Below are 14,802 nucleotides of genomic sequence, written 5' to 3'. Positions count from 1 at the left end.
TTTTAACTATTGGATTTAAGTAATAGTTCACTCAGGAAATAAAATTAGCCCATATATTACTCACCCTTAACCATCCTAGGTGTATCTGACTTCCTTCTTTCAGCCAAACACAAAGTTATATTCAATAATATCTCAACTCTCATAACTATTAAAGAGCACCTATTGTCCGAATCATGTTTTAACTTTCCTTTGGTGTCTAAGTGTGTATTAGGATGTTTTTACATCTGTAGTTCGGTTCATTTGGTCCTGACCAAAAGCAAAAAATTATACATTGTAACTTTTTTAGCAGTTTTGGTTCCTTTTCACACCACACTGGTTGCTCTGATCCGCACCAGTTGAAACGAACCCAAAATTCTGTCGTGTGATAAGATCCACATCACTCATTGGCCACATGTATTTGAACGTATTTCCTAAACCTTTTCATTGTTCAGAATCAACGTGCACGAATTTCCAACGGAACCCCGGAAGTAAACAAAAATAAGGAAAATACAGCAGACACCATGGACAGACATTCGTGTAATTATGTCCGTGGTTGTTATTCATAGTTTGTATACAGCACTCTAGACAAACCATTCATTTTCAGAATGAATCGCGGGTGCGGCTTACAAAACAACGTTTTAATGCACTACAAACGGTGAAGACACCAAATTTCTGAGGCTCCCCTGCACCTCCTCGCAACTCCAGGTATGTCTGCGATCTGTCATTGTGATAATATTGCTAATAGAAACGGTCAACAAACACTTCATCATCCGATAATGCACTGCGCAGCTGACTACGGCAGCTGGTTTAGTCCAAAATGCGTAGAAATTTTGCAGTCTTGCAGTCAAACGAACCGCTCTAGAGTTCGTTTGAAAGTGTCCGCTTGTTTGGTCTGCTTTTGGAGCGCACCAGAGTTCAATTGCTGCATTCTCACCTGCCCAAACAAACCACACCAACTTTCCATCGAACTCTGGTACGATTCAACTGAACTAAATAAAACAGGTGTGAAAGCACCCTTAGTACAAGTTAACGATATGCAAAAGGTACAAACCCTAAAGTAAACGATGACACGAGTTTTCGTCTCCAACGTAAATTTCTTTTCTTGGACTACAACAAACACACGGATTGTAGGCAACAGTTTACTTTCTGGGACTGGTGATGTAGACGAGACCGACATTATCATAATTCCTCCCGCTTTGATTCAAAGCCTGTAAGTTAACTCCTGTTAGCATTGCATTGTGCGCAAATCTTTCAAACATGGTAAGGAGCGTCACATTTCCGGCTGACATCAGAGGTATTCAGGCCAAACACAACGTACATTAGCTGTCCAATCAGGGACACAGTGCTTTTCAAATCCGTGCATTTCAGAAAGAAAGTAAAATCTAGAGCTATAAAAATGTACGGTATGTGGAATATAATGTGTTTTAACCATAAACCACGCAAAAACATTGTATTATACCAGATACACAACATAATGTTATTTTTTTAGAAATGAAATAGGTGCTCTTTAAAGTTTTATAATAGCATTCAATAGTGCCCCATTATTTAAGCTCCAAAAAAGATTTTAAACTTATTTTAACAGATTTTTAACTGATGCATGTTCATGAGAGAGTTGAGGTCAGGTGGAAGGCTGATCTCTCATCCAACGTTATAAAAGATACATTGTCATTTAATAATAGGTTCGATTTTGATGGATGGATACACTTTATTAATGGGGCACTATCCAATGCCATTACAATGCTGAAAAGAGCCTGAATTTTAATTAATATAACTCTGACTGTGTTTGGCTAAAAGAAGAAAGTCACACACTACACACCTAGGATGGCTTAAGGGTGAGTAAAATATGGGATGAAGTATCCCTTTAAAGGAAAACACCACCGTTTTTCAGTATTTTACTATGTTTGTACCTCAACTTAGATTAATTAATACATGATACCTTTCTTTTTGAATGCATGCACTTTTAATCTTTGTACAGCGCGTCGTGAATGTGTTAGCATTTAGCCTAGCCCCATTCATTCCTATGGCTCCAAACAGGGATGAATTTAGAAGCCACAAAACACTTCCATGTTTTCCATAGTTAAAGACTGTTACATGAGTAATTACATGAGTAAGTATGATGGCACGAAATAAAACTTTTGTTTGGATCCTAAGAAATGAATGGGGCTAGGCTAAATGCTAACACATTTTAAGAAGCGCTGTACAAAGATTAACAGTGCACACATTAAAAAAAGATAGGTATGTATTAATTCATCTAAGTTGAGGTAAGAACATAGTAAAATATTGAAAAAGAGTGTTTTTTTCCTTTAAGATACATCTTTAGAACCATACATGTACACCATCCCATACATACACTCTCAGGAAAAGGTACAAAAGTACCTTTTTTTCACTGGGACTGTACCTTTTAAGGTCCTAATATGTACTATTAAGGTACGGATATGTACCTTTGAGGTACCATATGCACCTCTAAGGTACCAATATGTACCCTTTAGGTACAAAAGTGTACCTATTGAAAAGGTACCACCCCAGGGATAACTTTTGTACCCTCATGTACCTTTTTTCTGAGAGTGTATGCTCTTCTTATAGCGCAACCAACAGGATGCACAATACTTTTTGTATAGGAGTCAGACATGTGAGCATCTTGATTCCGCTTCTTTTCTTGCTGATTAGGATTTACACTGGCACTCCAGTTCCCTTAGGCTCAGCGTGGGTGAAGTCAGGATCCGGGGATGAGCCCAAATGTCATAGTAGAGATTCGAATGGGGGCTGACGAGCATCGTGCATCGCATCTGAACTTTAAGCTTGAGGAACTTTGATATTTTCAAGAATTAATCTTAACATGTCAGTTAATGTTGCTCTGTTGTTCCTTAAGGGAAGCACGAACGCTTTGCGTGTCACAGAGATAAAAGACTCTTTTTACCTTTTTAGTAAAATATGTGTCACCTTTCTGACTAGTTTTCTTTATAAAGCTATAGAAACTACCACCCCCAGTCTTTCATTGGTTGGACAATCAGATAGCCAGACCCAAAATATATGCCATTGGTTTTTCTGCAAAATGCAATTACATTTAGGCATTTTTATCTGAAGCAACTTACAGTGCATTCAATTGAAAGTAGGAGAATGAGAGATTTAATAAATAAGTCATTAAAGATAATAACTAGGCTACTATCATCCATCGTCACCACTGTAAGGTGAAAACACGTATTAGATAGTTTTCTTGAAACAAAATGGCTGAATCAGACACTTTTTACTGTCCCTTGGCAATGTGCGCCAAACAGGCCACAGAACAGCAAACAGTGACACATGCATGGTGACATACACAGTCAAGCAGTCTGGGGTGAAGCACACAGGACGCCCGAGGGAAGCTGAAGTCTCATCTCCCTGACTCACCTCATTCTTTCTTATTAAATGAACAAATTTGAGAGTTCACTGAGCTCACTTTTAAGGGAAAGTACTATGTCGTACTTAAAAAGGAAATCTAAATAAAATTGCTTTGATTTTACATTTAAAACATCAAAATTAGGCATAGTTGCATGAATTACCATAAAGCTAACATGATTTAACATTAAGATTTAGCCTACTGTAAAATAAAGCAAGCATGATTTAGCCTACTGTGAAGTTAACATGAAGTTAGCATTTAGAATTAAACCATCATGAAGTTAAGTAAGGGATAATCCACGGCCAGCCATGCATTAAAGGGTTTTAATGCACGACGTAGAGGCGAAGAACCACCCGACGCGTAGCGGAGGGTGGTTGCCTCTGCGAAGTGCATTAAAACCCTTTAATGCATGGCTAGCCGTGGATTATCCCGCTTATACCTTGGTTATTTGCCAAGTTAAAGCTGTAATTAATGTTTACAGTGTAATTTTAACCGACAGGTAAAAAATGACGGTCATCTTCTTAAGTTAAGGCTCGCACTCCGTCCGCTTTAAATAAAGTAGTGCCATTGTATTGCATTTATTTAAATGAATTATCATATTTATTTAAATTCATTAAATAATTTATGAATGACAGCCAAGACTGGCAGTGACAAGGCAATCTTTATTTGAACTAATCATTTATTTAAATGAATTATGTAAAGTGTGAAATAAAACCGACGTCTCTAACCACGATTACTATATAAGGACACATTACATTTATTGAAATGGATTAAATTAAATGAAAACAAAAATCAAACAGTTGGAAATCTCTCTCTCGCTCTCTCTGCAAGTGTAACTGTGTTACTAGGGTTACCAATGTTTATAGTAGTGGATTAATTTCTAACTTTAATCAAACTGACTGGAACTACCTGTGCGTTAAACGGTTTTAATGCACACCTTCCAGCCAATCAGAATCGAGTATTTAAACAGACCATGGTATAACCTGATTTATCGTAAGCATGATTTAGCGCAAAGCTAACATTATTTAACATGAAGCTAGCATGATTTACTTTGAAACTATAATAAAGTAAGCATGATTTCCTGTAAAGTTAACATACAGTTAGCATGATTTTACATGAAGTTAGCCATAGATATATACACTAGATGTCGCCTTGGGGCTCTGAGCATGCGTCAAAACCGCCGCCATCTTAGAACAGGGTTCTTGTCATAGGAAGTAGTTAGGTAAAGCTGCCTGTACTTCGAATTCATGAACGATGCCGGACTTTTGTGCTGCTTATGGATGTAAGGGCTACTAGCACTATGCATTACAGTTAGAAAAAGTATGTTTTCATAAAATTAAAACTTTTATTTTTTCCTGTACTAAATGCTAAATACATGTCTGACTGTTGAAACGAACCAAAAGAAAACCAAGAAAATCGCGTTCATGACGATTTATAGTGATTTTATTTCGGTTACACCATTGCCCACAATGACGCTGATGCGGGATTCCCCTGTTTCAAGATGGCGGCTCTAGTTGACGCATTTGGTCCAATGAACTGCTGTATCCAAGGCGACATCTAGTGTACATATCTATGGAAGTTAGCATGATTTAGCAAAAAGCTAACATTATTCAACATGAAGCTCCCATGATTTACTGTAAAACTATAATAAAGTAAGCTACAATTTACTGTAGGGTGACCATACGTGCCATTCTCCCCGGACACGTCCTGAGCCTGGCCAAGATTTCGGGTGAGTCCTCTGGAGATCGCATTGGTTGATGTCATCGAGGTTTAATATTTCAGATTCAATTTCCAGAAAAGCAACTTTTACATGTCAAGGTAAGAATAAAACTACAATGATTGTATGTCTTAAGAGAAATAAATGTTAATTTTAAAATGTTTTAAAGCAACACTATGTAGTTTACATGTAAAAATGACTTACAGCTCCCCCATGTGGTTGAAAAGCGCAACAGTGCCTGGTATCAGACACTCTTCTGCAGGCAGGGGGAGGGGCGGGGCTGTGTTTCCTACCCTCCACCGCTAGTGAACACCAGCTAAACCAGCACCAAACCAGCCTCAGCACCAGCTAAACCAGCACCAGCATCCCATGCTGGTCATACCAGCAAGACCAGCATATGTTGTGTTTCCCATGCTGGTCCATGCTGGATTTTTCAGCAGGGAAATTTGACTTTCGGAGGACACACGCAAAATTCTGGCCAGTACGTGTTCAGGGAAAATGGCATTTAGCACAAAGCTAACATTATATAACATGAAGCTACCATGATTTACAGAGAAACTACAAAAACTAAGCATGATTTACTGTGAAGTTAACATATAGTTTGCATAACATGAAGTTAGCATGAAGCTAGCATTATTTAACATAAGCTACCATGATTTACCGTGAAACTATAATAAAGTTAGCATGATTTAGCTGTAACATGATTAAACATAAGGGTAACTTGATTTAACATGAAGCTAACATTATTTAACATGAAGCTACCATGATTTACCGTGAAACTATAATAAAGTTAGCATGATTTAGCATGAAGCTAACATGATTTAGCATGAAGCTAACATTATTTAACATGAAGCTACCATGATTTACCGTGAAACTATAATACAGCTAGCATGATTTAGCATGAAACATTATTGAACGTGAAGCTACCATGATTTACCGTGAAATTATAATAAAGTTAGCATGATTTAGCATGAAGCTAACATGATTTAGCATGAAGCTAACATTATTTTAACATGAAGCTACCATGATTTACCGTGAAACTATAATAAAGTTAGCATGATTTAGCATGAGGTAAAATGATTTAGGGTAACATAAGGGTAACTTGATTTAACATGAAGCTAACATTATTTAACATGAAGCTACCATGATTTACTGTGAAACTATAAAAACTTAGCACAATTTACTGTGAAGTTAAAATATAGTTTGCATGATTTAACATGAAGTTAGCATGATTTAGCATGAGGTAACATGATTAAACATAAGGGCAACTTGATTTAACATGAAGCTAGGTAACATGATTGAGCCTGAAGGTAACATAACATGAAGCTAACATGATTTAACAGGCAGCTAGCATGATTTAGAATGAATCCATCATGAAGTTAACATGATTTAGCATGAAGTTTGCATGATTTAGCAAAAAGCTAGCATGATTTAGTTGTGGTTGCTAGAGTGTAAGTAGGAAGTGGAAGTTGATTTGTGTTTGCTGGCCCATGTCAAACAAGGAAACCCTAATGTCTCTGTGACACTTCTATCCAAAGATGTCCTATTAAATGAAAGTTAATGAAACTTGTTGCAAGGGTGCATTAAATGGTTGCTGTGGCATGGCTTGATAGCTCCATGATGATCCTGAGAGACTGATTGGATGCCTGAGTAAAATAAGGCTGGCCCCTTGTTTCTATGACAATGTGATGCAGGGTCATGTTCAGTACGAAATACAATAGTAGTAAAAACATTATTGCACAATCCAGGTTCATAGGCAGTCCATTCACCACAATTATATAAATAGGAACATTTTGGGCACCTCTTCAAATGTGGTACGCATGTCTACAAAATCCTCACTTGGAGTTATGACCTGTCAACATTTGTTGCAATATTAAGTCAACCCATTTTAGCAAATCTACTTGTCTGATCGTTTAGAAACGATATAGCACACTTGGTCAGACCAGTTCCAAATCTGTGAGTAAATGAGAACAGAAATTAAATTTTGGGTGAACTGTCCCTTTAAGAAACAATAAATCCTCCTCTATATTAATAGATCTAAAACCAATATACATTTACATGTCACCATATTTTCTTCACAGTGCTTTAATTTTAGACCCTAACTTGGTTAGCCTTTGTTAAAAACCACAATTCAGTGGTTTAGGTTTCCATCTAGCTGAGTGCATTTGAATGCATCCTGGATCTTTAAATATCATGTTGCTGATAAGACATGATACAATGAAGAAATACAATGTTCTATACATAGACCAGAACACAATCCTTTACCATACTGATGAAGGTGATTTTATATACACAGCATATCTTAGAATTCAGGTACTTTCAACAAGTCACACCAAAACCCTGGCAAAGATCCTGTTTGTGTAGATGATGCAGTTCCTCTCTGGGGATGTGGAGTTGAGTTTCCTTGACTGACCTTTGAATACCATTACACTGAGAGACATTTAAAGAGATAGTTCACCCAAAACAAAGTCCACCCATTGTGTTACTATTTACTCCCAAACTGATGTTCTTGGGTTTCTTGGAAATGAGCATTTTTATCACGCTTTTGTGTTTAGGTTTAGTAATTTCACTTTAATGGCAATTAAAGGGTTATTTAGTCAGTATTTAAAATGCCTTATTTTCACAAATGTCACTTTAGTCATTTCATTGGAATTAAAAAAATTGACTGTCTTAAAGCAACACTATGTAGTTTTTTTACCTTTCAATAATGTCTCTAAAATTATTTCAGTGATAGAACAACTTTTAACTGGACAAATTGTACTGTTGCTGCAACCTGAGCAGCCTCCTAGCTGTTACAAGCACACTCAGAAAGTGGCGGTGGAGGGTAGGAAACACAGCTCCGCCCCTCCCCCTGCCTGCAAAAGAGTGTCTGATACCAGGCACTGTTGCGCTTTTCAACCACATGGGGGAGCTGTAAGTCATTTTTACATGGAAACTACATAGTGTTGCTTTAAGGTACTTTCACATTATAAGCGACTTAGTCGCTGTGTCTCGCTTGTCTCTCTAGTTGTCCTAAACAAATGAGTAATGTCCACTCCAGTAACTGACGAGAGACGGATGACGCAAACTCCCCTGCTTCGTTTTCATTGGTAGTCGCTCCCGAATGTCGCTCATAATTTGCATAAAGTTAAACATTTCTCAACTTTGTTGTGCGACTGGACACGCCCATCCGGCCGTCAACGGTCATTGTCGCTCGTGTCGCCGGATGTGCCGAGCTTCCATTGAAATCAATGAGATCGCGTTGCTCTGCTACTGCTAGTCGCTTAAAGCCCGGTGCACACTGTGAGATTTCAGCCACAATTTAGCTGTCTGGGACTAATTTTGAAATCCTAAAAGATTTCTGAAATCCCAAGCCAAAATCTGCGTTCTTTGATTGCTAGTTTGACATGTTCACAGACAGCCGATTAATAACCGTTGCGATCAAAATTATCCTCCGACAAAATTCTGGCAGTGTCAGAAATTTTGAGAGACAATCCTGCTGTGTGACATCTCCCTACGACAACTGGCAGATCAAGAACCAATAGAAGCACAGAACCCGATGACGCAATTAGTGCGGCGACAACAACAAATCACCACAGACAAATGTCAAAAAGAGCCAAGTAGACTGTACAGCCGGAGGACAAACTTGTGGAGTTATGGAAACAATAAAGAGTGTTTGTACAACGTGTCATCACCACTGTACCATGATAGGATAAAAATGAAGCAGCCTGGAGAGAAATCGCGCTGGAAATTCAAATTCCAGGTACTTGTCTCCTTCGTTTTTTCTTCTTTTTATGCTCTAGACAAGTCATGATTAAAATGAACAGTAGATGTTGTTTCGGTTTGCTCGCCTCTGCTTCAGCGTGTGTTTTCCCAGCTGCTGTCGATCGATGACGTAAAACTGCAGACGCATTTTTTTGCTTCCGATTTTTAAAAGTCTTCATTGATGGAAACTGAGATCATACCGTGTGACATGGAATTAACTACGATCTTGATCGCACAGTGTGGCAAGCAACAATCATAAAGGACTATTTAAAATCATAGTGTACACCGGGCTTAAGTTATAATGTGAATGTACCGTTACACTGCAAAACCCTCTAAGTGCATGCACGCTTCTTTGGCAAAAACCTTCGCTTCTTCAGACAAGACATAGTGAATAGTTGCAAAATCACTAAAGATTCAACTAGAAATATTGCAATGAAAGTCAGATTGTAAAAATGAAGAAACTGAACCACCCATTAGGGGGCACTGTGATCCATCGCACTCCTAATTTAAACGGGACATATAATGAAAATCTGACTATAATTGGGTCCCCAGTGCTTCTATCAACCTAGAAAATGTGAAAAAGATCAACCCAGTAACTTAGTTTTGATAAACCATTCTCTGCAAGCATGTGAAAAAATAGCTTATTAAAATTTGGCTCCCCTTGTGATGTCAGAAGGGGATAATACCACCCCTTAATCTGCACTATGCAACCACAGCACTGCCATTTAGAGCAGAGATCAGCTCATTTGCATTTTAAAGAACACCCAAAAACTTACAAAGTGACTATTTCAACATGCTAATAAATAATCCACATGATATTTTGAGCTAAAACTTCACGTATTTACTCTGGGAACACCAAAGATTTATTTGAAATCTTAAAAAAAGTCTTGTAAAAAGTCCCCTTTAAGGTTGTTGTCAGGTCCAGGTACTCACATGGTACCCAAATTTGAATATGATCCACCGCCTTTTACCTGCCAAAGTTCATCCAATTAATCTTTCGTGCACTTGGAGGACTTTGCTAAAAAAATTAAATCAATGTAGCATTTTAGAAATACAAAGCAGTATTTCTAAATGAATTTAAAGGAATATTCCATTTTCTTAAAAGAAAAATCCAGATAATTTACTCATCACCATGTCATCCAAAATGTTGATGTCTTTCTTTGTTCAGTGGAGAAGAAATTATGTTTTTTGAGGAAAACATTGCAGAATTTTTCTCATTTTAATGGACTTTAAAGAAAAATCCAGATAATTTACTCATCACCATGTCATCCAAAATGTTGATGTCTTTCTTTGTTCAGTGGAGAAGAAATTATGTTTTTTGAGGAAAACATTGCAGAATTTTTCTCATTTTAATGGACTTTAATAGAGCCCAACATTTAATACTTAACTCAACACTTAACAGTTTTTTTCAACAGAGTTTCAAAGGTCTATAAACGATCCCAAACGAGGCATAAGGGTCTTATCTAGCAAAACGATTGTCATTTTTGACAAGAAAAATAAAAAATATGTACTTTTAAACCATAACTTTTCGTCTAGGTCAAGTCCAACACGACCTAACGTAATTGCGTAGTGACGTAGGGAGGTCACGTGTTACATGTATAAAACGCACATTTGCGGACCATTTTAAACAATAAACTGACACAAAGACATTAATTAGTATCATTCCACATACAACAACGTAGGAAAGGTCCTCTTTCAAGACGCTTGTAAACACTGGGGCGGAGTTTCGCGCTCGTCCTCTGTGACCTCTTGACGTCATGACGTATTGCGTGGGGTCAGCTGGCGCATCACGACCGGATCTACATGACGAGAAGTTGTGGAATAAAAGTGTATATTTGTTATTTTTATTGTCAAAAATGACAATCGTTTTGCTAGATAAGACCCTTATGCCTTGTTTGGGATCGTTTATAGTCCTTTGAAACTCCGTTGAAAAAAAACGTTAAGTGTTGAGTTAAGTATTAATTGTTGGGCTCTATTAAAGTCCATTAAAATGAGAAAAATCCTGCAATGTTTTCCTCAAAAAACATAATTTCTTCTCGACTGAACAAAGAAAGACATCAACATTTTGGATGACATGGTGGTGAGTAAATTATCTGGATTTTTCTTTTAAGAAAATGGACTAATCCTTTAAGTGGTTTTGAAGCAAAATTACTTGATGAACATATATTATATGCCGATGAAGGTGGCTTTTGCATCCGTAATTGTGTTTCAAAAAATAAAGTATATATTTATGTGTGAACGATCCCTTTAAGAACACATAAACACACAAAGCATGTATTTTTCCAGCCATTTTATTATGTTTTTTGTCATTTACCTTTTGTTTTTATCAAACGGTTTCAGTGGAATGATTTTATCTGAAATACGGCAGCAAAGAAAATATCAAAAAGCACTGCAGGTAAAATAAAGGCTTGTAACACAGCATGCACAGTCCAACCAGCTCACATAACAAATATTTCTCAGTTCTATATTCATATCATCTTACAACTTTTTTAAATTTTGAATAATAGAAAATTCTCAGTTTCCTCTTAAGCAACCCTCTCTTCTCTATTAAAAGGCAACGTGTGGCCTAAAACACTTATATTCATCTCTTCAGCTCCGAGGGTTACACGCAGATAATTTGCCTTTCAACACTTAACAGGAAAAATTACGTGCGACGCTAAAGATTCACAGCCAGTTGAAACATATTTCATGTTTAATATATTTATGTGTAGATTTATGCAGTGGAATTGTAAACCAATGAGGGTGGGACTAGAAACGAAAACCCAACCGACAAAAAATGTCCCGTTGGTTATCACTTGTGGCTCCCCACAGCTGGTCAAAAACCAGGTTTTACATAAAAGAGATGAGTTCTTGTGTCGCAAAATCCCTTTTTTGGGGAAGATAAGCAAGATATCATTTAATCTGAGAGTTTTAAACAATGCACCGCTAAAAAGATTTAAAAACAACAAGTCTTTTGTGGTGTGAAGGCACAATGACATAGAAAACTCTTCCATTTAGCTACCTTTTAACTGTTTGTACAGTTTTTTTTTTCAAGTTACTAATGATAATGTTTACATAGACATGTATACAGATGGGTTTGGCTAAATCTTTGAGCATCAACTTCACATTAAGCTCAAAATCTAAAACGGCTCATACTGACTTTGAGGAATACATTAGATTGCACTCAGATCTGTATCCAACCTATGCTGCTATTGGCTACTTCAATCTTAGGTTTGGGATGATCACATGCACAAGAGCCAAATATTGTCATTTTGAGCCTTTTTATAGGAAATATTACCTTTTTTTGTGTGTTATAATAATAATTTTATACTTACTATCTTTTTTAACTGCTTGGACTATAAGGAATGACAGCAGGTAGCTACACCAACCGTGTGTCCACAATGGAAGAGCATATGAAGGCGATTGGAGGAGGCTGTATCTTATCAATCAAGGTTTCAGATTGTTATAGAGAAGGCCAGCCTCCCCAAGAACAATAGAAAAAAATAAAAGCATGAAAACAATAAAAAAACAAAAACAACAAAGAGTGAATGTGCTTGCAAAAGAAAATTTCCGCTCATGTTTTTCCCAGTCCACTGGTTCTGGTAAGAATATATTTTGGTCAGATTGTATGAGAATGTGGTCCTGTGGAGGCAGATGGGATGTTAGGTTTTGCCTCCCTCAGTTCGTTTGCTTTCATTGATAGAGCTCATTTGTTATGATATGTTGCAGTTGCTCTCTCAGTTCTTTGAAGCTGGGTCGTACCACAGTGTCCAGAGTCCAGCACTGCTTCATGATGTCGTACACCACCGGCGGGCAGCCGTCCGGAGCGTCCATCTTATAACCCTGCTCTACACGCGGGACCACATCCTTCAGAGGCTGTAACAAGAGAACGAAAACATGTTTGAAGCAGCCAACAGTGCCATCTTCTGGAATTTATTCAAAATGATCATTTGTGAATTAGAGAATGGTTTATATTTGTTAACATAAGTATATTAGTTAACATAAACAAACAAACAAACAAAACTATTACAACAGTTATAGTTGTCAATACAATTGGTTTGTTCACTGTGCATAAACTAATGTGACGTGAAATAAATATGTAGTGTCCCCAGAGTACATATGTAATGTTTTAGCTCAAAATTTCATATAGATAATTTATTATAGCATGTTAAACTTGCTACTTTGTATGTGTGAGCAAAAATTTGCCGTTTTTGGGTGTGTCCTCTTAAATGCAAATGAGCTGATCTCTGCACTATATGGCAGTGCCGTGGTGCAGATTAAGGGGCGGAATTATCCCCTTCTGACATCACAGGGGGACCCACATTTCATTGATCTATTTTTTCACATGGTTGCAGAGAAAGTTTTACCAAAACTAAGTTACTGGGTTGTACTTTTTCACGTTTTCTATGTTCAGAGTCAGATTTTCATGATATTATGTCCCCTTAAGAATACTTTTTGCGGCACAATAATTGCTTCATTGTTAATTCACATTAACTAAGGCATTAACTTCGGTTAACAAATACAATGTTACCAAAAAGTCGGGTTACATAGTTAACTGTTGTTCCCTGAGAAGGGAACGAGACGCTGCGTCTCCCTTGCCATACTTACTGCTTCCCTGTGATGCCGTCTTTGGCAATATTTCAGATAGCAATATACTTTCTGTCTCCCGCGTCACCCTGTCTTTGTCGTTAAGCCTCACCATTGGTTGAATTTGATATACACATTCAGACGCACTTTCTCTTGGAGGCGTCCCCAAAGTGTCATGCAGTGACCCAGCGCGAGGTCCAATACCCTCAGAATCAAGGACTAAATGTGGGAACACATTTCAAGTGAGAGCAAGGTTACATCATGTTACCTTTTAAGATACATTGTTAAAGTTCCCTTTCGAGGGAACTCGCTCTGTGTCACTGCGTGACACTTTGGGGACGCCTCCAGGGGTAAGGGCATCTGAATGTGTATATCAAATTCAACCAATGGTGAGGCTTAACGACAAAGACAGGGTGACGCGGGAGCCAGGAAGTATATCGCTATCTGAAATATTCCCAAAGACAGTGTTACAGGGACGCAGGAAGTATGGCAAGGGAGACGCAGGGTCTCGTTCCCTTATCAGGGAACAACAGTTACATACGTAACCCGAGACGTTTTCATGTGTCAAACACAACTATGCAAAAAAGCATTTTGGTATGAATCAACATTCGCATACAGAAGATATAAGCATTTAAAGCTAACAGTTTAGCACGTGTGCTTAAAAAGTCTAGAATTTTTATGATATTATCCTACACTACACAGGGAATAATATGGATTTTTTCCAGAAAACCTCTTGCATAAAATAGATTCAATCCCTTTCCATGACCTGTATTTATGTATGTATATTACTTCCCAGGTCCTTGAATTTTTTCCCCAGATTCACAAATTTTCGAGGATTTCAAGGACCCGTGGGAACCCGGTTAAAACTAAACTCTGATTAAACATGAGATTATGCGAGTATCTAGCAAACGCAATCGTCTTTTTTATCATAAACCCTTACGTCTGTAGCAGGCATGTATCTTGACGCACAAAACACATATTTTGACATGATAAGCTACAGGCACACAATGTTTTGACGAGTTTTACATTCGTGCCTCCTCGGAAAAGAAGTCACGAGCCGCCACATACAAAATTGACCTTTATTAATTTTGATCTAATAATTTACATATAGTTATAAATAACTTATTAATATTAACATGCATAAGATAATTAATTATTATCTGATTACTTAAAAATAAAAATAGACCTTAATAAAAACTCAATATTTATACTTAATAAAAAAAAAAGATGTCGTTATTACTGACATGACACAAATAAGGGTTTTTCTTTGACTTACAATTCTTGGATACGGCACGCGACCAAAGGAGTAGATCTCCCACAGTAAGATGCCATAGCTCCATACGTCTGACTTAGTGGAAAACTTCTGTTTATCAGACAGACATGTCGGAAAGATAAGAAGGGAACATTTAAATGCATCCAT

The 14,802-nt window shown here is 37.4% G+C and overlaps 1 protein-coding gene across 2 annotated transcripts in view; it reads right to left on the bottom strand.

Moving 5' to 3' along the window:
- Positions 1–11,091: 11,091 nt before the first annotated feature.
- Positions 11,092–14,802, bottom strand: part of csk (C-terminal Src kinase) — a 29,071-nt gene continuing 25,360 nt past the window's right edge. For both annotated transcript variants that reach the window (XM_065291923.2, XM_065291924.1), the window contains exons 12-13: positions 14,659–14,745; positions 11,092–12,671 (exon numbers count right to left, since the gene is read on the bottom strand). In XM_065291923.2, the coding sequence (XP_065147995.1) occupies positions 12,489–12,671; positions 14,659–14,745 (270 nt within the window). In that variant the 3' untranslated portion in view covers positions 11,092–12,488. The remainder of the gene's footprint in view (positions 12,672–14,658; positions 14,746–14,802) is intronic.

The sequence above is a fragment of the Paramisgurnus dabryanus genome, chromosome 23, assembly GCF_030506205.2.
Source record: "Paramisgurnus dabryanus chromosome 23, PD_genome_1.1, whole genome shotgun sequence".
NCBI classification, from domain to species: Eukaryota; Metazoa; Chordata; class Actinopteri; order Cypriniformes; family Cobitidae; genus Paramisgurnus; species Paramisgurnus dabryanus.
Note: the sequence above shows the minus strand (reverse complement) of the source record. Positions and strands in the feature narration are given on the sequence as shown.